This window comes from Agelaius tricolor, unplaced genomic scaffold (genome assembly GCF_023055355.1).
Source record: "Agelaius tricolor isolate 1412-34295 unplaced genomic scaffold, bAgeTri1.0.p SCAF_4, whole genome shotgun sequence".
Taxonomy (NCBI): Eukaryota; Metazoa; Chordata; class Aves; order Passeriformes; family Icteridae; genus Agelaius; species Agelaius tricolor.
In genome coordinates this window covers 21,037,945-21,064,903 of record NW_027269264.1, presented here as the reverse complement: position 1 = coordinate 21,064,903, position 26,959 = coordinate 21,037,945, and the positions used below count along the sequence as shown (strand labels likewise).

Sequence of the window (26,959 nt, the reverse complement as noted above, 5' to 3'; positions counted from 1 at the left end):
AACAAGGTATATTTGACAAACTAACATATCATCTCCAAATGATGCAAGTTCTATTTACTTACAATGATGTATTTATTATTTACTTTTTATCTACTTAGTTGATACTGTTTATAAAAACTATTGACAAGAGTTGTAACTTTTATTTTAAGGCATAACTGGACAGCACTTCCGGTTTCTAATGCTTCTTTCATGTTGCAGCTTTCACATAGTGCGGGTTCCCAGAATAAAAGGTCACTTCAGTACAATGCTTTAGTAGTTCTGTCTCCCTCATTTTACATAAAGGACTGGACACAGACTGAAACCATTACCTACAGGAATCTCTGGGCAGATGTTTTAGCTGTTTTCTCACACGCTTTTTCACCTCTTTGTAAAACCAAGATTCATTCCTCACTGCCTTACCTTTTCACATCTGAAGCCATCAAATTTAGCCTTTTCCTAGCCAAAGAAAAAAGGGTATATTCCACTAAACCTCCCCCGCCTTTGTAATGAGAGTAGGCCACTCAGATAGAGGGAAAGGCCCCACGGCAGTCACGTGTCAAAAGTCTAACTTCTAAAACCTCTGTTTCTTCAGTAATCCTGAAGAAAGGGCTATTTTGGTACAGAAATAAACTGGATGCTTTCCCACACAAGAGCCTGACTGCCTCTTTCCAGGGCCATCCATTACGGGTTGATAGCTTAATCAACCCTATCCCTGACCAAATCCCACATCAATGAAGAAGCATCAATAAATCACATGCCATGACAACAGAATGAACTGAAATTACCTTTTCTCAGGATTTTCTGCCACTCTCTGCCCCTCAGGAGAAAAAGCCAGCTAACACACAGCCAACCTATTTGCCAAGCCTGCCCTACTGTAGTGAGCCTTCAATAGGTTCAGCAATGAATTTGTGATTCTTTGGCTCAGAATATCTGACATCAAACAGCTACGATATTTGATTATCCCTTTATTCCTACAGTAAAATGCTGACATAAAGGACTTCTGTGAAAATTCATAGCTGATGATCTTTGGACTACAATATTCAGGGTTTGCTGCTTCTCTGAAGTGATTCACAGCTTATCCTCATCCTTAACACAAAGCAACTAAGTACTTCAACAAAGTCAAAAGGTATTATTAACTAAAGTTCAGTTGTGTAAATACTCCTTAATGGAACCCACACCATTTCTGGCATCACCTCTCAAATTCTGCTCATCTCAGAGACACAGCGATTTGGAATCTTCTGCAGGACATCTCCATGTTCTGAATTTGAAATCACCCCATTTCCCACAGATCAGAAACATTCAACAAATGCTGAAGTAGTGAAAAATTTAATGAGATGGAGAAATGCTAATAGGACATAGCAGAAAGCTGAAGAAACAGTTAAGAATTTTAAAAAAAGTATTTTGAAGAAATTATCCAAACCATACCCGGCTATCTTCTGCGATGTCTTTGTTTTCTTTGATTTGTGGTACATCACTATTCTTTTTTCTAAGCTCATCTATCCTTTCTTCACATTGTTCTTTTAATTCTTTCATCTGGTTGATGCACTGTGAGCTGAAAAAACACAAACAACACAATTAAGTTTCATCTAGACTCTTCTATGGGGTAATTTTGTAAATATCTAATTTATTTTTTTTCCTTCATATATTTATGCTTTTCTTTATGTTTTATTATTGCCTTAATTCTACTACCTGGTTTTACATTTGAGAAGTCACTAGGAAAAAATGAAGCATTGATCTAAGTCCTAAGGACAAATTCATAGTGCAGGCAAGTTCTATTGGAAGAAATTAATGTAAACTATTTTGTCTGACCAGCTCAACAAGCTACATGATTTTTCCATTGTGTGTTTGCTAACCGGTCAAGTCCAGGTAAGTTAAAATCAATTTTGATCTTTGAAGCATTTCTACTATGATTACAGAAATTCATATTTTGATTTTAGCCAGAAAGACAAAACAGAAAAGTACCAGCTGAAATAGAAAACATGTAATCTAGTGTTAGCAAACTGAACACACCTCCTCATTATTTCAGCAAAGTGCAGTGCTGCAAGGTGTAACAAAACATATGTTACAGACGTGGAGTTCACTAGTAGCTACTGTAAGTTCCAGAAGGAATATATTCTAAAGATGCAAGCACTGCGTATCTTTTACAAACTTTTAATACTTACAAAGCACCATCAGGATCTCAACCTTTGTGACAGCAGTCTTCTATCAGCATCCATGCAGCCTGCCTTTCCCTCACAGCTCCCTAACTCCTAGCTAAGGTCTGCTGTTTGCAGCAGTGTTTTTCCTAAAGCTGCCAGGGCACTGTTCTCCCCTTCTGTGGATGTGCTGGGGATTCTGTGCAAAGCCCAGGAGTTTTGTCAATCTGCTTCTCAAAGCAAGTGGCTGCAGTCAGGGCAAGATCATCCTTTCTCTCCCACTCTTTTCATTAGCCATTTTATAGTTTCAGTTTATATCAAAGGAAGAACAAGACCTAGTGAATAACAAACCAAGACAAGCATTATCCCGTAATACACACACAGAAGCCTTAGAAACTAGTCATCATATGACCCCAAGTATGCTCTCTCCCCACTGTGAACAGGAACAGCAGTTTGAGTGGATCCCAATAGCAAATGTGTCACACTAGGGGAAAATACATCAACCTCAGTATCCGCTGCCCTGGAGAGCCTGCCCAAGGAAGAGCAGGCTCTTGGCTGGAGAGCACTTTTTCTTTTCCATGCTAATCTAGCAACAAAGAAGTTTTATGGGATTTTAAAACCTTTTCTCCTTTCTCTCTCTCTCCTCTGTTTTTCCACTCAAATGTAACTTCCAGTTTTTATATACACAATCAGCTACAGACCTTGCAAACACATCTTTCTGCATTCAAAATCTTTTCCAGCAACCTTTATACAACAGCATGGTCAACATACTACAAGTTTCTCGTTCCCATCACTAAGACTAAAAAGGAGGGTGAATTTCTCCGTATTCTGGCTCTGACCAGTGTTATTCTAAGTGTCAATACCCTCTGCACAACAGCAGCTGTTTCAGACAGGTGTGCTGCAGTTTCTCAAGCTGAAAATAAACTACTATGTAATCCAAAGGAGTTTCCAGGCTATGTGCACTTTACCACAGCAGGTGACTAATTGTTATTGCATTTTCACCTTTCTCCAACCCTGCCTTTCAAAGGCAAAAAATTCCTTTGGTAGTTCACACCTAGAAAGGAAGAACAGTAGCAGACAGATATGCTAACTGACTTACTACCTTTATTATGATTTCTTGTAGACCAGACATTATTCTAAAGTCTGATTTGACAGTGCCAATACATGGAAGAGTCACCAAATAAGCCATGCTTTAAACTGGTGAACATCAAAGACAGTAAAACAGAGTAGGCTTGAGTTATACTCACATTCACTATTTTCTAAGAAATAAAAGAACATATTAATTGTGTAACAATTTGCAAGTTTGAAAAAGATGCAATACACAGACAACCTGATGTCAGAGACAGAGTATTTGAGAAAGCTTGCACTTTGATCCCACAATGCACACGAAAATAAAGCTCAGTTAACATCTGTGACAAACCCTCACCATTTTAAGCTTATTATCTGTAACAGAATTCCCTTCTTTTAAATGAGACTCGAGTACTCTACTCATGCTTACAACAGCTTCTAGAGTACAGGGATAGCCTTAGTTTATCCACGCAGTTATGTAACAAACAAAGCTCTTTAGGAACGAAAATGCATTTGAATGTTGGAATGTATTCAATAACAATTTCAAAAGATGAGTCCAGAGGCTTCTGTTTCACTCTGGCTGTTGCAGGAGAGAAGGGTCAGTGTGCCAGTGAGCCTTTGCTGTAGAAGCTCTAACCGTGACCAGACAGCACTGGGCACAGTGCACACCAAGGGTACATTGTGAAGCTGACTGCTGAGGAATGCGTGCTCCTTTCACACACAACACCAGTAAGGCAATATAGCTCCTGCTGACTTTTCATGGAAAACACTAAGCTTGTTTCAAAAAATGCTAAGATGAAACTTCAAGACTCCAGTACAAAAAGAAACAATGATTTTTTTTCCAAGTTCACAGATTTTTGTTCTTATGCATTCCATATTCCATAAAAGCAAAACTGCTTTTACTACTGTCTTCTACAGAATAGTAACTGAATGTTTAAGAAGAGTGATCTACAATGTGCCGTTTGAAAAAGACATTTGACTTCTGTCATTTTTTTATAACATTTTCATTATTTTTATACAAATAATATGGTCTTTCTATTTTTGCACTGGGCACAGTGTACTTGCTACCTAAGGTGCAAAACCTTCATCCATGCAAATCCAGGTAAAACACAGAAGCACATAATCAGGTCTAATGCCCCTCCCTGGCAAGGCAGATGAACAGAGAGGCAACACAGCAGTTTATTCCTAATAGGGAGGGGAGGAAGGAAGACAGATTAAAAATAACATTTGGAGTCTTTCCAATAATTCTTATTTTTCTAAGCCCACAATCACATTGGGAAAAGGCTGTTTGTAAGCATTTAAAGTGACAGTATTAAGTGAGCATGTAGCAAAGAGGAACATATGTAGCCAAGCACCACCACATATCCATTTCTGCAATTACCTAAACACAATATAAAGTTAGTTATGTAAATTAGTTTAGCAGAGAAATATTAACATTCCAACTTCCTCCCCAAAGGTACACAACAAGCAATGTTTTAAAAATACATGCTCCTCCTAGAACTGTGTGAATACTGCACAGTACTGAAGCTATAAATTATTTTATGAAAATTTGAGTCCAAAGTTTATTTTCCTCACTTGTACTCTTAGGAAAAAAGTCTAGAAACAGAAAATGAACATACAAGTATTTTGCAGCAAAGCTAGTGAAGACAGCATTGCTCCTTGGCTGAGATAACTGCCTTTACAGACTCCCATGGAGACTCTGCAGGGAATGGTGCACCTGCCTCAAGACCAACCAGAAGCAGACCAGCTAGCTGAGTCTCTGTTCAACTACCACATGGCTGATTTATCACACTTGTCTCTATACTTACCCTCATAAAAGCAAACCCATCTTTACCACTGTATCATGCTTAGCTCTTCACCTTGAGCCAGACCACACCTTGGAGCTATGCTGTCTGAATACAAACTTCCTCTGTTAAACAAAGAGGGATTCTTTATGGTACACTACCACAAGCAAGGGGTGCTCTGTCAGTGATTTCCTCAACACAGCCATGCTTGTAAACGCTTCACCAGATACGGGTAATGAACCTCCAAGTTTTCCTAAGCCAGACTAACTACATTTGCCATGCATCACTTCCCTGTACATGTGTATCAATCTGCTGCTTAACAGGTGTACCTCTCATGTGGAGCATGACTGTCCAGCAGATAGAGATATTTGTGCTATATACAGATCTATTAGTTCCTGCTGATCTCAGAATCAGTTCCTGCTGATCTTCAGTGACTAACACAGAACGATTAACAGAGGTCCATGGGTCTCAGGTCTGTCATTTAGGTAAACAGTCAACAGACAGTGCTTAACAACCAGGGTACACAACAAACACAGGGGGGAGAGGCCCCTTAACACACAGCTTATTGAAAGGCAGGCACAAACTAAAGTTTCCAACTTCCTTCTACTTTTCTGTTAGAAGTCTTAAATTCTCCACTAATGTAATCCATCTAGGTAATCTTTATTGCATGAGTAATAATCCAAAAAAAGGTGACAACCAACTGGTAATCAGTAAGTATCAGAGAAGCACTAACATTAATCTTCAATTCTAAGGTCAAGGGAAAAATAAAAATAAGAATACTTACTTCAAGTGTAGCCTGCAGAATTCAAGTTATTTGAGTGTCATGTTCCACTTTCAGTTGTAATTTCTACAAACCTGGCTAAACAATGGCTGCTGAAAAAATACCTATCACAACAATTACATTCTTGGTGGAACATCATTATGAAAACAGTAAATTCTATTGCTTTTTTATATCTATGAACAAGGGGATACTACAGATTGTGAAGGCAGGTAGAAGAAACAAGAATATTACTGAGCAGAAAGAACTGAGGAGAAATTCCTAGAAATATCAGAAATGTGTGCTTAGTGTAAGGATACTGATAAGTAACTTTCAGTTATCCATGATTTAAAATTCAGTGGGAAATATTAAGAAAAAGCCATGACTAGGTATGTCATGTAAAGCAGAACACATGAGTTTGATGGTACCAGAAATTCCCAAGACCACTGTCAGCTCAATGAGGTACAGCTTCTCATCAGGTATTCCCCTATCTTAATTCAAACTTCTTCACAGTTTAACTTCTTCCTGTTTCAATTTTCCTACACAATTCTTAAGTGATAATATTGGTACCTTTATCCTCATGCAATAGAAGGAATATAAAGAAGTTTCTGGGCACAGAGATGAAAAACTGTGGGAAGTTAATGCTATTCTCCAAGATCAACTGTGAGCAATTTTAGATGAGTCAGATGTTACTGATCTCTTTAAAAACATGTATTTACTAAGAGAGCTATAGCTAACACAAGAGTACTCTGGGTTATAATCAAGACACCTGCAATTTGGGAAGTCATCTTTCCTAAAGAACATACTTACAGGTCATATGAGAACTTCCTCTGAAGGTTAGTCTGGTTCTTCTGAAACCAGTAAACATCCAGCTGTAGCTTTCCATATTCCGTCTGTAACTCTTTCAAGTGTTCTGGTCAAAGCAGGATTAAAATACACATTAAAATACACATATACATATAGATTCTAAACCAGAAACATCAAGAAACAAATTTGTAATAACAATGCTAAATTTATTCATCTGTCATGCAAACTGCTTTTCATACACAAATGCATAGATAATTGTTGAATTTATTCAATGAGGGTGCATGGGATCTGGTAAGAATAACTTTTCAGCATAAAATATTGCCAAAACCGTATAATACTTATTTTTACCTACTTTTCCTCTTAAGGAATACACAGAACTGGTTTGCAAACCCTGCTAAGTTGCAGTCTGGAAAACCTTTACATTTGTGAAATCATAATCTCAGCACAATATAAAACAGCATTCACATTTATCAAGCTTGCAATGCTTCCCTGAATACTATGTAATGTATACCCATGTTCCTTAGCAACAAAGGCATCTATGATTTAGTGTTTTCTTCCTGATAGAAACCTCTGTGAGATGTCATCAGAAGACAATACCACGACATACGTACTTCTTCATAGGATTTATTCCCAAGTACCTCCAGAATACATTGCTAACAACAATTTTGAAGCACTACCATGATTAGAAATTAATTAGACTGACTTTTTTTTATTTAATATAGGATTTGTGAATTCTTCTGGTGCTAAAATGCATGACCCCACACCTCAGGGAAGAATGCAAGAATATGTTGCAGGTAAAATGAAGAAAAAACTGAAGTAACTTAGTTCTGTGGATATTCTATCATAGGAGTCAGGAGTACTACATCAAGCACTACATGGACAAATCTTCCTACTATTGTGGCAGATTAGACTGACACTTAACTGCAACTATGTAGATGAAATATCTAAATCATGGCAGCTCTTGTACCACCTCCATGACTTGAACAAAGGCAGCATTCTCAAAAGACCACAGAAAAATGCAAGTCTTAAAAACAGGGAGCCTAAAAATCAGTATGAGAGTCACAGTGGTACCACAACATACCTCGTAGACTCTGAATCAGTCGATCATTTACTGTGATGTTACTCATCAGCACTGCCTGAAAGAAGCAGAAAAAAACCCCAGTGCTTTAATTGCAAAGGAGCTGTATTACCATTATAAACAACACCTATCAAAGCACTTGTTACAAGATCTACTTTCCGTGTGCCACGGTTCTAAAAGTGTCACAGTTGAACAAAACCTTTTAGCTGTTTTAGAGATCTCCTACTGCAAACAACATTCACTTTAACCCAGATTTTCCAGTATAAGGGAGTGAGGGAAGATATCACCACACAAATGAAAAGAGGAAGAATTTAAAGGAATTTATAGATACGAAAATTGCTTGTCACTTTATTCTAATTTCATCTCATGACTGGAGTCACAGTCAGACTTTATCTCTTGAAGGAAGAATACAACATCACAGCTCACAATCAATTACCCTCTCACTCAGGAATCAATAAACATGCATTCAGGCATTCAAGATGAGCTATGAAAGCATTAATCATTCAGCATAAAGTAACTCCATGAAAGCAATGTGAAACCCTTGCATTGTATCCCTTTTCAACCTATCTTCTCGATTGCTTTCATGTTGGAGTGGCCTTCTTCCACTCCTTCACTTTGTTCTCTCTCTCATTCTGAAGAGGTAGTCAACATAGGAACAAGTTTCGTCTATTCTTTCATCAAGCTTCATCTACCATTTCATATACACACATTCCCCAAAACACATGAAAACTGAATCAAATCACAGCTAACTGAAATTATTCCTGTGAGGCAGATGCCACAATAACTCAGATTCATATGCATCATTTAGCAGGTCTGGTGCACAAGAGTTCTTAAGAATACAAAAAAGAGATCCACTAACTCTTCAGAAACAATCCAGTCCACTCTTAGGAAGGCATTTCTCAAGCTTCATTGTCAGTTCCCCTATTATCCTTGACCTGGGAAACCTCGGGGTTCTTCAATGGTCCCAGAAAATCAACTCCTCCGTTTCCCAAAGTTTCTGCTCTAGTATTGATGTGTGTGTATGTCCACACCCAAAAAGAAGTTGCAGCATCCACTCTGTCTGCCCAAGTCACCCTGAAACACTGACAGCATTGTTGGTGCCTTCCTTCCCAAGGCTACAGTAATAAGAGCCAGCTGATTGCATGAGTGCAGCGTTCAATAAATCTGAGTGGAACAAGACCCAGCAGGGCAGTAGCTTTGTCTTTGAATGATCCTTTAAAGAGTCACACTTCACAGAGGTGGTCATTCAGCTGTCGCTAAGTATTTCTACACCATTCCATATGTACAGCTGTTTTGTGAACACCACCATGAAACCTCAAGAAAAAAGGGTCATGCTGAAGCAAAAAGAAACTCAAAAACCAGTAAGGACTTGTATGTAGGATCGTTTATCTCTCCCTCTCCTTTCTCACAGGATAGGTAAATAAGAAGTTCTTTTTGTCCCACTGGTTTATTGGGAAAAGGAAATTAATGTTTCACTGGAAATTCCAAGTTTTGCAATTGTGTGGACAATGTAGTCAGGCTGTTCCAGGATTATCACCTTCAGGATAATACAGCATTGGCCACTACCAGAAACTATCAGTGGACTAGAAAAATCAGTATGATAGACCAATTTATAATTTTATATTCTTAGAGTTTTTTTTGTGGGGCTTTGTTGGTTTTGGTTCTATTTATTGGAGGGAAAGGGGAGGGGCAAATTGGAGGGAATAGTGGGGTCCTTAAAATCAAACTCCTAAATGCCAGGATCACTTATGTGACACTAAAATATACAAGTGTTACATGCTTTGAACATTAGGACAATAATAACAACTGTGATTAGCTGAAGTAAGAAAAATTACTTTCCACATTAAAAAAAAAGTCTCTTTGAATCACAACAGGGAAGAAAATAAGTCTGCCTTGGTCTTTATGGATTGCGTATAAAACTTCCTTTTGGCAATGCCACAGCTATCTCCTTGAATGTGTGGGCAACAGTCCAGGCAAAAATCTGTTAAATCCCAGTTAGCTGTTTAACTTGAGCAGGAAACACTGTTTAATCATTTACAGCACAGTACTGCAACTGCCACCTTCCAATCACACTAAGTCAATAACATCAGGCCTCCCATTCTTCCTCCTATCATTCAAGTGTTAACTAATTTTCACCTTTTGGCTGTAAGTTAAGCAAATATTATTTACTTTTGGGGTTCTATGCTGGTCAAGAATGAAAACTGCTGGGAAGTACTCAGCAGATACATGCCAATACTCAGTGCTAGAAAGGAAATCACATTTTAAACTTCATTTAGGCCACAAAACAATAGCTTTAATCCCCAGGAGCAAAAAATCCAGCTTTTGAAAAATCCCCCTATCACCATACCAAAATCTGATATTCTGTAATACAGTAAATCTATAATATAGCACCAGCTTATTCTATTTGTAAACATGCTTGCACAGAAGTCTTTATGACTACCAAAGAGGAAAAAACCAAATTTTTTGATTGGAGACAATGCTGTGGAGAGCAGCGCTTCAGACATCAAAACTCAAAAGTCACACTTCCACTAGTAGTGTGGGAAACAAATTGCTCCAGCTGTACAGCAAACTTTTAAATAATAGCAGCTGAAGATTTGTTTATTATTCACCACAGAACATGTCTACATAAGTATTATTCTAGTTAAGAGACACAAAGCTAAAGTTACTGTTTAAAAATAATAAAGCATAATGCAGAAATATGCATGACGAAGCTTTGAGAAAAATTATTTGAAGTATTTTTTTTGAGCGCATACTTTGGACTATGTAAATGCATTTGATCTGAATAATGCCAAACAGTATTCTCCATAGACATATTCCTTGGAGGTATTACTACAGTTACTCATCCAGCATTTGCTACTGTCAAGAACCAAGCTAACCCAAGCACACTGAACTGACATATGTCCTTTCTAACACTGATTGTATGTGGTGGATGTAAAAGCATAATGAGCATGTATAAAAAAGCATAATTGCAACAGAAAAAAGAAAGGAAATAGTTTGATAAGCATAAACACTAAAACTTAAGAAAAAAGAGGCTTTGCATACACAAATATAGCACAAAGGAGACAAAGATAAGCCACAGAATCAGTAACTCAACTGGTAAGAACAAAACCCACTGTGAATAAAGCAGGATGGGAAGGTAAAATTTATACATGCAGAAACAGACATTTATAATTAACCAGGGAAAAGGAGGGCACTTATTTCATGATTAACTCAAACTGATTTAAGTCTCTCCAGCAAAGAGAAAGAGTGGTTCTGTCTTGCATGCTCCCACAACTCCCCACACTACCCTGGCATTAGCATGAGAATAATGCTGGCAACACACTCATGTTTTAGTTACTGTTCAGTAGTGCTTGCACTAAAGCAAGGATTTTCCTGTTTCCCATGCCCTGCTGGCTGGCAGGGTGCAAAAGAAACCAGAAGGAAGCTCTGTCAGGCATCCCAAACTGGCCAAAGGGACATTGCTTACCACAGAACATAGGGACATAAAGTGGGGGAGCTGGCCAGGAGGCACTGATAGCTGCTGGGGGATAAGTTGAGCAGCACCATACAGCAAGTGCTAAGCAACTGGATTGTGTATATCTTGTTTCTGTTGGGTTTTATTCCTCTCAGTTATCAAACTGTTCTTATCTCAACACAGTTTTCTTCAAAAATCTAGAGGGAAATGTGGAGAGTGAGGAAGTGTCTGCATGATATTTACTTGCCAGCTGGTGTTAAAACATGAGAACTTACCATAAAAAGTCTTTTTGGTTCCAGGCCAAGAGACTAACAGCCAAACTATGTATTAGTGTATGGGGGAAAAGTTAATAAATGTGGTTTTAAGGAAATATTTATCTTTAAGGTTGATCATTGTGTTGCACACTCACTTATACTTCAGTGGAGGCACATCAATTAAGTAAGCCTTAGAACAAATTTCAAGCTCAAAATGGAGGAGATATTGTTCATTGAAACCTATGTCCCAATAAACGGAATTCCATTCAGAAACTGCACTTTTCCTCAATAAACATAAAAAACCCCACCCAATCAACAAAAGAACACCAAACAAATGAACAACCCACATACCCAGCAAAACCCAAACCCAAAAAAACACCTCTGTTTCTACACAGTAGTTCCGCCAAAAATCTGACACTCAACCTTGTATCACAGCCTGTGGTAAAAGCAATCTAGGTTCTGTTTTGTCACAGAGGACACAAGGACATGCACACCATGACATGCTGCAGTTCTGTCTTCAAAATCACCAAAATTGCAAAGTTAGTTTCTTAATGTTTAAGCACAAGAGGGTGGTATTTGACACACATGAATACAAAATTACTATTACAGGTACTGGGCAACAGCAAGTAGATTGGAGAAAAAAAGCCCCTCGAAACTACAGGACATTCACTTCACTTTATTCACTTTCCCTCATTTTACATTTAACAAAAACCCAAACAGTAGGCAATGTAAGCAAAGCAAAATCATATGATACGAGAATATTAATATAAAACTTCCACAGATATATCTAATGCACCTTCTGACTTTTTGTCCATTCATTTAGCTGTGAAGAGGTAGCAACATTCCAATAGATAACTTCAAACTACACATGCACTAAATTCCCCCTCTAGTTTAGCTAGCCTCAGACCACCCTTTTTTTTTTCTTTCCACCATGTGAAGATATATTTTGAACAGAGGTGATCTTCTAGACTTCTGCTGTACTAGTTATGAGGAAGCATACTGATTTCCCTTCATAATTTAGTAATATTGTGCTGCGGCAAATACGGGACATGAGGCAGTGCTTCCCTACCTCAAAACTTTTCCAAAACTAGAACATGCAGCACTGTTTGGGTTGGAAAAAAAAAAATCAAAAACCAAAATATATATAGCCTTCAGTGAAAAGGAAAAGGTACCTTTATACTCTCTCCTACAGACTACTGTAATTCCTTCTGAGTGGAGTCGACTCCCTGCATACCAATAGGTACTTTGTGCCAGAAGATTGCTAGGAACTGAAATTTTCCCAGAGGGAGGGGACCAGAGAGCAGCTGTGGCTAGTGTTAAAAGATACTGAGCAACAGGACAGTGACATGCTTCACACAGAACATACATATCTTGGCCCTTCTCAGTAAAACAAGATTTGGGCTGGAGAAGATTTATGTAAATCCAAAGAAAACTACCAACTGCAAAATCATACTCATGCATTTCAGAGATATTAAACACATTGTTGCCCTGTTATGCTCCTCAAAGAGACTTCTGTAGCTCTGTAAACCCCAGAAGCTACAAGTCCTGAATAACAACCACATAGAATATACAGATTAGAAACAGCCTTTTTGCACTCCTGAACTGTTGTTAATGAGTGTTAAGTAAGACTACTTGGTCTCATGATTCTACTTCTGCATGGACTTGCAGAAGCCATTTCCTAAATCTACACTAATCCTTAAAAATTAAAGCAGGTTTTTTAAAAATAGACTGGTGGCAGTAGTGTTTCATACACACTCAGACCTAAGAAAATAACTACAACAGTAATTTTCTAGAACTACACTGCCCCAATGAATGGTGAGCCCACACAGTATAACAGGCTCAGACTACCCACCTTCTATGCCCTCATCCTTCAAGTAGCACAGAGACAGTTCTACTACAAAAGAAGGCAGATTTAACTCAAAGTGATTACTGCACTGCTAGTGACAATGACTTTAACTGGGCAAAACACCTTACTGGTGTTTTGGTTTGGGATGAAAGTAAATCACTACTGTAATTATTCAATGTTTTATCAGCAGAGTAATAAGACACAGTGAGCAGAGATGAAGTGCAGTTATATGTGTCTCAAATGTTACTTGTGACTTGCTCTTGGTAAGAAGTCCAGATTGTGTAAGTGAGCCTCATATGTGAGTTTCCTCTACAGACCAAAGAACCATAATTTCTTCCTCAAAAAGTGGGAGGTTTGAGAGGGACCAGTCATTCCTATAGAACTGCTGAAATCATTTTAATTTTTCTTTAAGAACAGCAAGAACTAAGCAAACTCTTATTCATGACTCAAAGATCTCTAGTTAGTTATAGTTTGTAAAATACTTGTAAAATGGGTTGAGAGTCTCAGGATTTAGATTTGCATTCATTCTTCCTGACTAGGTAAATACTGGCCACTAATCCTTACAGAGTAAAAGTTCAAGCTTCCCACAATCAGAAAGGGTGAATTCATTACTTGCCTCCCAGGAATCCTAGATTCCACTGCAATCTATGGAGTCAAAAAACAAGGATATATGTTTATATCCTGTATATACCTTCATATCTTATATACACAAGAGATGAACATACAAAACACATTTATACATAGACAGAGATACACACAAACAAAAAAATCACTCAGATGCTGTCTTTTCTTATATTCCATATCCCTCTGTAAAACAACCTCTGATCCTAGACAGCTTCTTCCAATAAAGGTCATTAGTAAGCAGAATTAAGCTTTCCCTCTCTTCCCTGCCACCATTATCAGAGGCATTCCTGAATTACAGTGGATGAATCCATAGCAACTTGGCTGATGTCTTCTTTTGACAAATGCACAGCTTTCCAGCAAAACAAACAGCATATCCACAGGATATTTGTTGGTGTGTCACTAGAAAAGCAAATTTTGAATTTGATGCAAAATGGTGCACTGGCACATACCTGCTCACCCTCCCACTTCAGGCTCCTGAGTGAGACACATGCTCTTCTCCAGTCACAGAATGCAGAAGTCAGGAAATTAGTCCAATGCACCACTTCCCTAGGGTATCACTTCCTGGGGTTTCTAAGCAAGCTTTATAGACTGAACAACTGTATTTTAGGGTGATAGAGAGACCAAGCACTTAGGAGGCAGGAATTTCAACTACACTGGCCCCAAAATCTACCTTTCCCAGCATCCCACCTCTAACACTGAAATGCCAATTGAATTCCAAGGCAGCCATAAAGCACAGAATTTTCCAAGCAGCAGCTGCTTGGAAAAATGTGTCTGAGGAACACATGGAGATAGAGCAAATACCTTGGAAGTGGGCTAGGTGTTAGTCCAAGGCCATCCAGTTGCTCGTTAACCTACACAGACCCACTGTAACTGGGTATTATAGATGCCACACACTTGCAGCTTCACCACCTATTGCATGAAGAGCACTACCTTCCGCTCAGTCTGAACTACAACTTGATGATGGCATTTGAGGCACATCAGTGAATGCAGGACAACCCTGCCTTCCCTCTCCAGCCACAAACATTTTCTGTACCATTTGGAATCCTGAAGATGACTGTGATGGTTCTCTTCTGCTGACCCTTGTCCAGCCTGTAAACCATACTCTGGATTCCTGTAGAGAAACTACTGCACAGATTTGGTGACCTTTGCTCTCCTCTCTATGCCTTTCACAGCACTTCAAAACTCCACTGGTAACCCCCCCCCCCACAGTACAACAATCAACCCAGTATATTTCTAAGCAGCTTTGTAACTTTTGCCTTGTCATTCACCCTTGCAATTCCACTGTCTGACCCACGGCTGCATAGTATCTCTACAAGCCACTTCAACTCCAGGTGTGAATGTGTTTCACTTCTCTCCCTCGCCTTTATCACCAGCTCTTTCAGGAGAAAACTCCAAGATAACTCAGAAGAAAGACTTTCTTTTCCAGAAGCCACATTGACTCTTCCCCAGACACCACATTCCACCCCATGTCCAACAGCAGTTCTAGTTCTGCAAAATACCTGTTACTACTTCTCCTGGCATGGAGGCCACATTTTATGAACAGTTCCTGTATGCCCACTAGGCTCAAAAACACCACAAGGAAAGTGGACTGCATGCTGCTACCTAACACTCATCTGATGCGAGAAATCTGAAGCAAAAAGATGGCACATCATGCTTGGCAGAAGCAACATTTCATTCACTAAACTTTCTTAAAACTCCTGGATGAGGTCCTCTCAACATCTGCCCCTCTTGCTAGCCTGTGCTGAAAATTCTCTGCCCAGCTCTTTCAGTGTCTTTTAGTAGCTCTGGCAATATCTGCCTATAGAAAGGAAGCATAATACTCTATTACATTTGCCCTTTTCTTACCTTTGAATTTTATTTTTTCCACTCATGCATGTGTTTTCACTCCCTGTAGGACTGAAGCAGAAGGCAAGAAAATTCCACAGCATTCAGCAGCAACACCCAATAACAGGAGGCAGAAGTGACAAGATTTGATTACTTACTTGAATACCGTCTGAATATTCTCAGATATCTTTTTTAAAAATGCACGCATTGAAAAAATAAATAGACAAACTATACCTCATCTTTTTAAAAGTATATGCAAGGACTGAACACAGAGAGAAGAGAGAAATTATCAAGGATATAGGTTTGTCTCAAAAGAGGTAAAAAGAATTGGTTTATTATTTCCTAGAAGACTTGGGGTAAAGATTATTTCAAAATAAACTAATGATATATGACATTGATGCACCCATTCTACCTTCCATTTTTAATCAATTTTTGTTCCTCTAAGTTCTTCAAAGATTAATCTGGTTATATTTTTCTCAGGCAACACATTTTGAGGAGCAAACCATTCCTTTATAGTGAACCTGCTACCTGAAGAGTACCTATTACCATCACAAGATGTGACTGTTCAGCCTTCTGAAGGTAATAGTCCTGGAAAGCTGATCTATAAACTTCAGTCAAGAGATTCTATGGGAGAAGCAATTGAATACTCTCAACTAAATGCTTCTGCGAATAGGGAGAAAATGGATATTACTGACTAGCAACTTCAATGAAAGTGGTATCTGCAACACAAGGAAAATACACAACAAACCAGTTTGCAAAATACTACACAGCAGGAATCATACACACTTAAATCTGCTATTTAAGTAAGATTTAAGATTTGTTCACATTCTTCACAAAGGAATACCATCCCCCTGGTGAAGCTGAACTGTCAGGAGCACTGCTGTGAAGTCTCACCTTCTCATATCTTCCCAATACCATTAAGTTTTTGAAGCAGAAAGCCAAGATGCCATAAAATTTGTAAAGCATTTAGAAATAAATGTCAACCATTTATGCTTACAAATATATTTGGGAATATATCTCTTGGTCCATCGTCCTCTTTTACCTAGTTTTTAAAACATTACTATATAGGAAAGAAAGTGAAGGGACAATCCAAGTATGGTAACGACTTATAGAGAGGATAAGAGTTTTATTCAGAACTGCTGTTACTTGCAGCTTTTAGTATTTCAAAATTATACAACAAATGCTAAAATGTCCATTCAAGGTCCATTTTCTCAATATCATACAATATAAAATGTTTTGCCACACCAACATTGTCTGTAAGCTGCAACACGTGAGCACCACTTCCCACTGCAGAGTGTGTCTTGGTAAACTACAGTCTCACAGAAAACTGTGGCTAGGAAAAGCCCTACCTTCTCTTCCTGATGTACTCTGTTCGCGTTTTCCATCTGAAAGCTGTGCAAGGACTGGATTTTGTCAATCTGCTGTCGCTGCTTCTCTAGCTCCCCTTGGAATTCATTCTTTTTTTGTTCCACAGCACCCCTCTCCGCTGCTGCCCTGCGGACTTTGCCTTCCAGATCCATGACTCGACCCTGAGGAAGAGCAGATTAGCCAAAGCAATAAAAAATGCTTTCCCCTTGCCGGAATCTTGTGCAATATATTCAAGGAATAGCAAATTTTACAGCGCTAACAATGCAGATATCATGAAAGTCCTGTGTCAGCCAGGGATACTAGTCATACACATATACACACACTTCCGTAGTTTTACATAAATTAACAGGAGTGCATATTTTGTAAAGACTCTAAAATTTCAGGTAAAGATGAGAAAAATTAAAAGCTCAGTACTTGAGCATAAAAAAAACCCCAAAACATAAACATAAAAAAGATTAGAGACTACAATCTTTCTGAAGTCAAGGTCAAACAATTTTTTTAAATTTAGCCCATACAGTTCTGACAGCTTTACACTTCTCAAACTAACTCAGTGTGGAAACTCAGCTCTCAAACCAATCTGATTCCCTGGAAGAGCTAGAAAAGGGTAGAGGGAGGACAACACTGCCCAACTTTTACATGAACAATTCACATATGGCTATTACACAAAGACATATATGAGAAAAATCCATTCATTCATAAACAGAAAATCATCATTCTTCTTGACTGCCCAAAGAACAGCTACAGTCAGAAGAAAATTCAACACCATCACATCCTGTAAGAGACATACGCTAAGGAATCAAGCCTGATGTTTTCACATTCTTTCCTCCTCCCCCCGCCCTTCTTTTTTGTAAGTACCAATTTAGTTTTGCAGGACGTTGTTTTTAAACATTTTGGATTAAAATTGTTCTTCAGCAGCAACTAGGAATACAAAAAAATGCAGGGGGCTGGGGATATCAACAGAATGAAAAAAGACCTGGTGATTCCAGGTGGACTAAAAATTAGATATAATAAAAACTGTGCATGTTCCAAGACTCCAAAAAAATGTTCCAAATCTCCTTACACCACAGTATGTAGCATGTCAGGTCCCACCTACCCTGCCTCTCTGCCACAGAAATAAAGGAAAGGGAGAGGAGCCAGAGGGAAAAAAAAAAAGGAAAATTACTTGCAGTTTAGCTGGAATAGCAAGGAAAAACACTCCTTCCATTTCAGTCATAACAACTGCAAAGTCTTGCCAACAAACAAATGGGTCTAGAGAGAGCTTCAGAAGCTCCATCCATGTTCAGCTATGCTTTTATTCCATTCAGACTGTGTGACCATGCCAAAGTGAAGTAATTTTCAGGCTAACTTTAGGAGAAATATGTATGATGGCACAGTGTACCTGTACTAGTATCTCAGGACCTTGTGCCTCTAGGTTATGGAGACCAAGATAAATCTGTGGCATATTTTTCTCACTATCAGCTGCTTCATGGCTTTGCAGGAACACTTCAGTAGTACTGACACAGTTACTACCACTCATAGCCACCATCCTGAGGCCACTGACTGAAGGGGAAAGCAAGGGATGACCAGGGTCTCAGAAGTCATAAGACACACCCTCAACCACATGGCCAGACACAAGTGCCCTGTTTGAATACTGCCTGTTCTGAGGTGAAAGAAACAGGAGTTCAACTCCTTCTGTTGACAGTACTCAGCTGTCCACTCAGTACTAAAATTTGGCTCAGTTACAAAGAGCATGCAAATTCACTGGATAAACTGGGAAGGAGCTCTCATGAGCCATGTTTAATCAACATGTTGTTAGTTTTTAGGTCAGCTTGTTAAAAACAGTAACAAAAGAAAAGGAAAAAAAGAGAAAAAAAAGAGGGGAAAAAAATAACTGTCCTGCAGAAATTGTCACAAATTAGAAACTTGACTCACATATCCTATATCGGAACAAATGGTCCAGAAAGGATTAAAACCTAAGCTCAACAGCCACAAAAAATACAGTTATAATCAGAAAAATATAGTTATCATCAGGCAAGGTAATTACTACATGTGACTTGTATGTCCTTCTTCAGAAAGATCACTAAGAAACACAAATTCAGATTTCATTTCTGAACAAGCCAGATTTCCTTGTACAGTATGTATACAATGCTATCAGTCACGTACAAAGACAAATCTAGGAATATCAGTGTGCTTGTTTTGATTGGGATAGAGTTAATTTTCTTCAGTGACTGGTATGGGGCTCTGTTTTGGATTTGTGATGAACACAGGGTTGATAATATAAAGATGTTTTTGTTATTGATGAGCAGGGCTTGCAAAAGCCAAGGCTTTTTCTCCTTTGCATACTGCCATGATGGCAAGGAAATTGAGGGTGCTTGGGAAGGGACAAAAGAGGACAGCATTTATCACATCTTTAATGTGAAACAGTACAAGACAGCTGAATGTTTTGTGAGAGCAGAAGTAACAACTATCACACATGCAGGTGTGTTCAAGTTTTGGGTTCCTCTCATGTACAAATAGGCATTCATCCCATTTCCCCACTACTGATAAGCAACAGCTGTAAAATTTGTGGAAGTTCCTACAACAAGCTGAAGTTCCTGGCTTGCCACATGAAGGAGAATCATCCTTCTCATGAACTATGTTTACTCCTTGCAGAAGTACAAAGTGACATGCAGAGCAAAAGGAACATTACCTGCAGATCCATGCTGCGAGAACTTGCAACCCAGTAATTGAAACCCAAAACAATTATGCACACCACGAGCGCAGCCACGAGGAGTGGTGGAGACTTCATCCCGCGACAGCTGTTTCCTAGTCCTACCATTTCAAGAAGAGAACAAATCCGACTAATCACAGCAAGTATGGAAACCTGCAAATTAAAAAGGGCACATTATACTGCATCCCCAACTACAGCTATTTTATACATATAGTAATGTATAATACAGCCTAACAGCTGACAGCTGTTGCATTACTGTTTGTAGTAATGCAACAGCTGTCAGCTGATAGGCTTACACCCAGCAAGGAAGGTGAATGTACTGCTGTTGACCTGTCTAGATATTTCCATCTGAAAGACAAAGAAAGATCATCTTAGCATGTACACTATTAGCTTGTACATAAAGCTTCACATGCTCTTGAGGGGGATGTCTTGAATACTCCTAATAATATAATGCAAATCTGCAATAAACAGAACCAGCCATTTTTTTATCATACATCTACCCAAAAATCCATGCAGACAACACTGGGCTAGAGAACAGATTGCTTTTTACCTAATTTGCTCAGAAAATTAATTTAGTCTTGCTGTTTGAAGAGTAATTCACTTTGAAGAGTAATGTGCTTTCTAAAATTGGACTATTTCAACTTATTCTATCCGGCACTACTATTCTAACTTCTTATTCCTGAGCCTGTAAATAAATACGTAAATAAGACTGAACGAAATTATTTAAAGGAGAACCTAAAAATAGCAATTAATATAAATATGAGCAGATACTCCACTGATTTCAATGTTACATTGCATTAAGTGTTCTCCATTTTGATGCTCAGCTGCTTTCTCTGCTCCTACAGAAAATAAATAATGAATTAGCAGTACCAGGGATACTACTGGTTGTTATTGAGATTTGTGTTATTTCTGTGAAACAGACCATCTTAAAAGATAGGCAGGGGCAAAGGGTAGCTGCAATTCTCTTTGAAGTAAGCTACATTGATTTTATGGTGTGGTGAAATCTGGTCTTAATAAGCCTAATGGCACCTAGCTTCATGAATCCTTAAACTCCAAGGAATCTTGGCTGCAGTTTGTAGAAGATTGCTCCCTTATAAACTGAGATTAACTTTTTTTCTTTCTGCACTCCAGCAGTCAAAAGACAGAAAAAATAAGCACAGAAGACCAGGCAGTCAGCAAATATATATGCATCACAAGACACTAGTTAAATCCAAAATGTATACATTTACTAGTAATATATTGTACAAGCTCTCAAGGTACATATTTTTAAGCAAAGCAACCTCTTCCCTACTATTGCAACACACAAGTGGCAATGTTTTCAAAATTAATAAATGGTAGCAACTCTCAAAGGATTTACACGTGAACATACACTGCAAGCACAGGGGAAGAATGTGATGCCAACAGTTCGCAGGTCCCAGAAATGCAAATTCTACTGTACATCCAGCACTTAAGTCCTTCAACAGCTCACCTATACCTCAGTGTCCACATGCATTCTCTGCAAAATTCCCTCTGCAGTCAAGATAGATTATAACTTCTCGTTTCTCAGCAGACAGTGCATAATACTGCCAGATTCACAAAGGTTTCAAATCCGTGTATTCATTTGAAAAGTTTCCTAATTTGTATTTGAGGGTGGAACATACAGAGGATATAAGAGTAAAATTTTCAGCTTCCTGAAAATGTTGCCTCTTCATAAACACCCACACACCACAAAACAATCCAAAGTCTAGCACCTGAGACTTGAGTTTCTTGCCTAAAGGAAACTCAGCTAAGGCACAAAGGGACACGTGCATCACAGCTCCAGCAGACACCCACAGGGCCACATACAGATGAAGCAAGGTCAACACTAAGAAGCAAAGGCAAAGAAAGGAACCATGTTGTTTGGTTTTTTTTTTCTTGTAACGCAAAAAATTAACACGCAGTAGATAAAAACACATACAGAGACATGCACAAATTTCCAGTAGAAAGCTATGAATTGCAGAAACACATACATCTTGCACAGACTATTATCCTACTGCGTCATCCTAAAAGAAGCACCTGAGAAGTACAGAGCCACCATGTCTTACACATGACCCCTGAAAACCAAGAACCTCCAATCTCCAGAGTAGCAGAAATGAGAGCACAAAGGGCATGATGGAGTTAGCACTGCAATCTCAGCAAAGAACAAGAGAATCTATTTACTTTTGCATACCAGAATACAATACTGTATTTCAAAAAAGGTCTGTCAGAACCCATTATGAAGTCATCTGTATCTTGTCATTTGCTGTAATAGTAGGCACACTTGACACATGGAAAAACTACAAAGAGCATTGCCAAGATGCAGTGATTCATTCTAAGTGTGACTTGAATAAAATAACTGGTATTTTCCTCATAGCTGTCAGAAATAGAGAAAACAGTTCACATTATCAGCAGTAATAGCTTGCACTGTAGTTATCTACTAGATAAATATATGGGACTAGCTGTTTAGCTCAGAGGTAAAGCAACCATATTGTTCAAGGAAAGAATGATGAGTTCTCCATGCAGCTTAAAGCACAGGCACAAAACCATGATAAAAAATGCCAATACATCTAAATAGTAGACAAATCTGGCAGCATCAGCACCTTTTCTGCTGTTTTCACCTGTTAAAAACAAACAGGCAAGTAAGTGCTGGTTTCACTAAAGCATGTTTGACTTCAGTACATTGCTCTTTCTAGAAAAGAGCAGTGTTGTTTATCCTTAAATCATTTATATTAATTAGGAATATATTTTTATATTGAACAAAAGGAAAAGCAAAAGGAAGGGGAAAGGCATGAAAGATACAGAAGGTTTTTCTGTTCGCATATTGCAGACCCAAAACTTTACCTCAGTTGCAATATCAAAATTCCCTTTCTCGTTAGTTTAAAAAATAAAAACTGTTTAACTTTCTGCCATGGGTATACATACTCACATAATTTGGAAGAGAGATAAGCAAATCAGCTCAATCACGAAAATCTGTTTGCACATGCTGTTTTCCAGGAAACATCTGGTCTGGCACAGTTATTTGAGTTGGATTTCAAATAAGTTTCTGATTTTATGGGTAAGAAAGTATTTTTACTGAAGATAAAATCCAACAATCTCCATGGCAGATGTAAAAAAAAGCATATTCGTAAAATTCCTGACTTCTGAACAAAAGATTTCATCCTTCTGTTTTTCCAACCTAGTGGTGCTTCATTGAGATGGAGATGTTTTAGACTGAGATATTCAAGCAAATTAACACACAACATACTTTTACTTCCCACAGTAAGTAATTCTTTTTATGGTACTCAGCTGAAGTAGGATATCTGTTATCCAGCAATCTTTTACTACAGATAAGCAACAACATTGCCAACCAAGCCTCAAGACCAATACACTAGTTCTAAAGACAAAACAAAATGGTGCATTTCAGACTCCCAGAAGGAAAGCCAAGTCTCTCTGCTCACAGGGTTCAGCTCTGTGTACTTCCTTAAGACCCGCCAAGCAGAAACAACCAGAAAAGGTGAAAAACTCAATAGACACACAGCAGACAGTGTAGGAAAAATGTTCCCTTATCCCTGGCCAGCATACCTGTCTACCAACCACCTCCTCCACCATCCAGCCACTGCATGGTACAAAGCCAGAGCAGCATCTAAAGACAGACCACAGCCAAAGCAGACACTGAGAATTGAAGGCACAGCTTCTTGGAGGTCTGAGTACTTGCAACTCTGAGTAAGGACAAAGCCTTACTAAAACCCCTGCAAAAACCAGAAGCAAGAGACAAAAAAAGAAAAAGTCCCAACAAGGACCTAAGGGCTAATGCACAGCATAGAGGTGACACAATCCCATCCCAAACAGACTGGACCAGAACGGGGAAACCTCCTCCATATCAAGTGAGCCCCTCTGACAGTGGTGCTTTCCCCACCTATTGCAAATTCTTTTCCAAACTCCCAGTGAGCTTCTGGAAGAAATCACTGTGGTTTTTTTCAGCTATTATCATGAAATTCCTATGTCTGACTGTTTGAATTAAACCAGTGTATTAACCAAACAGGTTAATCAAAACTTCTTCCATTGACAAGTTAGTTAGGTATACCCAGATACAACTAAATCAGACTAAAAGGTATTAGAACTTGAGTTTTATTTTAAAAATAATTAAATGAAATTGGAAAAATTAATAATTCTTAAAACAGTGAATCAGAGAGCAAACATTTGTGCACCCGGTCTTCCAAAAATAAAGGTGACCATTATTTGAGTGGGTGGAAATGGAGCACAGAAAAAAGTGAGTCAAAACCTTTCAGTTTTCATTTCCTAAATGGTTAATACACAGTAGTGATTATCTTTGAAAGATAAATCCAGCTGGTTCTTGCTCACAGCAGGATCTTACTTACAAGTACCACTATTCACAGCCCCATGGTGAGAACCAGCTACAGCCAGCAGCAACCTTTATGCTTTCAAAGTTGCACAGACTGTACACAGGGCTCAAGGAACTGTACATGGTCACAAAACAGAGCATACAGATTTCTTATCATCCTCCGCAGCAACACTGTCTGAGGGGTTCTTCCTTTCAAATTTGCAAGTTAAAAAAATCTAACAAACATTTTTCCATTGGAGATTTAAAGTTTGTGCACTGAACTCAAGCCTGCTGACCACAAACTTCCTATATGCCTTTCACAGAGATTTACAAACTGCAGGAAAAAAAGAAAAGAAAAAACACTCTGAAACATTCAGCGACAGCCACTACTCAAATTTCTGTATTTTGGATGAATGTTACAGAGTCACTATTTACCAAAATTATCAAGCTACAATCTTTACAAGAAGGGAACTGCATTTTCACTACAACACATTCAGCAACTCCACTCTCATCCTGCTCAGGAATAACCATTTATTTGATAGTCAATTCAGGTGTCAGGTCTTCCTTTTCTAAAGCACTTTAAAATAGAAGTAACAGATTAGAAAACTATGAAAACCCTAAAAATGCAATATCTGTCCAAGGATAGGGTCATTGTTACCACTTGTTCACTAATCATATTTCAGCTCAAGAAGTCTCTCCTCTTTCAAATGACTGCTTTACAAGAAGCTAACCACCAAACACCCTCAATGCCCTTTAGCTGATTAAAGAGAATTCCCAAACAGGTATGTGGCAAAATAGAAGCTAGAGGTTTAAAGTAGGTATCTATCCCAATGACAGAAGTTGGCTAACTAAAAATTACTTGATAAAATGTTCTAGAATACTGGACATGTTGCCCAGGTGAAGTTTTAGATAGCAGTATTACCACTGAAAATAATGTGTATGAAAACAAAATTAAACAAGCAAACTTATATACCTGAACTATCTCAAGACCACTTATTTTATGTGTATATTTTGTTGCTGGTATATTTCCCATACAACATGAACCAGCTTTTTAAGATGACAATTTACAGGACACCCACGTATCTTAAATGGAGATTATGAAACAGAGTTACAGTAAGTTTAGATTTTTGATTAAAAACTCGGTAAATTGCTACCATTTCCCCACCACTACAAAACTACACATATGGCTTAACTGCAAAACATGGAGACCTCCCACTAAGAGTGAAAAAAAAATTCAACTATATAAATAGTTCTTTAAAAGCACAGTGCTGTTAAAATGCAAGATGAAAGGCCATTCAAAAAAAAGTCAGTTCAAGAGCAAGATTTTCTAAAATCCTGACCAACTCCTTCTATCTTCATGCTGACAAGGGAGTCCTATGAAGTAAAACAACTCAAACTTCATGCGTGTAGGCGATAAACACAGCACCCACTATGCACCCAACATCTGAACCAAAATTTCTGAAGATGTAGGGGTAACACTTTTCCAGGCAGAGGCGGGAAGGCCTCTGGAGGCACGAACTTCTGAAAAGTCCCCCGAGCAGCGGTAAGGCCTCCGCAGCCCTGCCCGCAGGGAGGGAAAGCAGGGCTAGCTCGGAAGGAAGAGGGGATGGTCAACAATCTCAGGTCACCAGCCCGGCTGCGACAAACCAGGGGAGGCCACCTAGTCCGACCCTTCCCGGGCAAGGTAGCCGGGAGGAGGCATCTCACACCTGCGTTGATTTCTAATATTATTATTTCTACCTCCGCTGCGAATATTCAAAGATGTTTCCGGCTCAAGACCCTTCAGGGGGAAGGCTGGCTGAAGAAACAAGGAAACGCTATCAGTGTCCGGCAAGCACGCCAGTTAAGCCCTGCCACGCCGGCCCGGTACCTTTGCGAGCACTGCCGGGCGAACGGCGAGTGCCCGCGGGACGGAGCCCGCGCGGGGCCGCCCCTCACCGCCCGCCGCACATGCCCCGCGCCGGGGTCGCCGCTCGTCCCCCACCAGCGCCGCCGGCCGAGCCGAGCCGAGCCGAGCCGAGCTCGGCGGGGCAAAGCCGGCACAGTCGCCGCCGGGCGCCTCGCACCCCGCCCGGCGGCCTCACCTCACTGTGCCGCCGGCTGCGGCCCCGCCAAGCAGAAGAGCAAGAGCCGGTCCGCCGCCTCTCGTTGTCCCCGCCGCCCGCGGCAAAGAAGAGCCGTGGCAGGAGGCGGACAGGGCGGGGCGCAGGGCCGATCCCGCCCCTCGCCACCCAGCCCCTCGCCGTCCCGCTGGCGTCTCCGACCGAGAAGTGCCCTGGGCTGAATGTCTACACCGGCCTGTGCCACCCTGCACCCTCCGCCCGAGCCGCTCATTCCTTCACCAGCGCTTCTGCTGAGTTACAGATTTCCTGTCTTGACCACAGGCACTTCAGTTCTGGAAAGCGGCACGTAGGCGAAGCTGAGTGTCCGAAATCAGAAGCGGAGCGGCAGAAAACTCAGGAAGGCTGTTTCAATACCTATTTCTGATAGCCAAATGGATGATGCTAGTATTTTCTTCATTTTAAAAGAAGAAAAGTTATTCAAACCTGGTTCCCATTAGGTCAGCTGGAGTTTCCACCATCTAGGTAGAATCATAGAATTGTTTTGCTTGGAAGGAGCCTTAAAGACTATCTAGTTCTAGACCATGGGCCTAGAACATCTTTTACTACACCAGGATGCACAAAGCCGTGTTCCAAACCACCCTTGAAGACTGACAGGAGTGACGCATCCACAACTTCTTTGGGCAACCTGTTCCAGTTACTCACCACTCTCACAGTAAATAATTTCTTTCATAATTTGATGATTTGTAAGGATTTCCTTTCTAAATTTCCCCTCTTTCAGTTTGAAGCCATTCCCCTTGTCACATCAATGCAGTTTCTAATGAAGAGACCCTCTCCAGCTTCTCTGTAGGCCTCTTCCAGATACTGGAAGCCTGCCGTGACATCCACACAATCTTCTTTTTTGCAGCCACAAC

General features: G+C 39.5%; 1 protein-coding gene across 1 annotated transcript in view; it reads right to left on the bottom strand.

The window, feature by feature from the left end:
• GOLM1 (golgi membrane protein 1) overlaps positions 1-26,301 on the bottom strand; it is a 34,559-nt gene extending 8,258 nt beyond the window's left edge. The window contains exons 1-6 of the mRNA XM_071424834.1: positions 26,070-26,301; positions 19,647-19,820; positions 16,960-17,139; positions 7,612-7,666; positions 6,534-6,636; positions 1,405-1,531 (exon numbers count right to left, since the gene is read on the bottom strand). Of these exons, the coding sequence (XP_071280935.1) occupies positions 1,405-1,531; positions 6,534-6,636; positions 7,612-7,666; positions 16,960-17,139; positions 19,647-19,775 (594 nt within the window). The 5' untranslated portion in view covers positions 19,776-19,820; positions 26,070-26,301. The remainder of the gene's footprint in view (positions 1-1,404; positions 1,532-6,533; positions 6,637-7,611; positions 7,667-16,959; positions 17,140-19,646; positions 19,821-26,069) is intronic.
• Between the last annotated feature and the right edge of the window lie 658 nt (positions 26,302-26,959).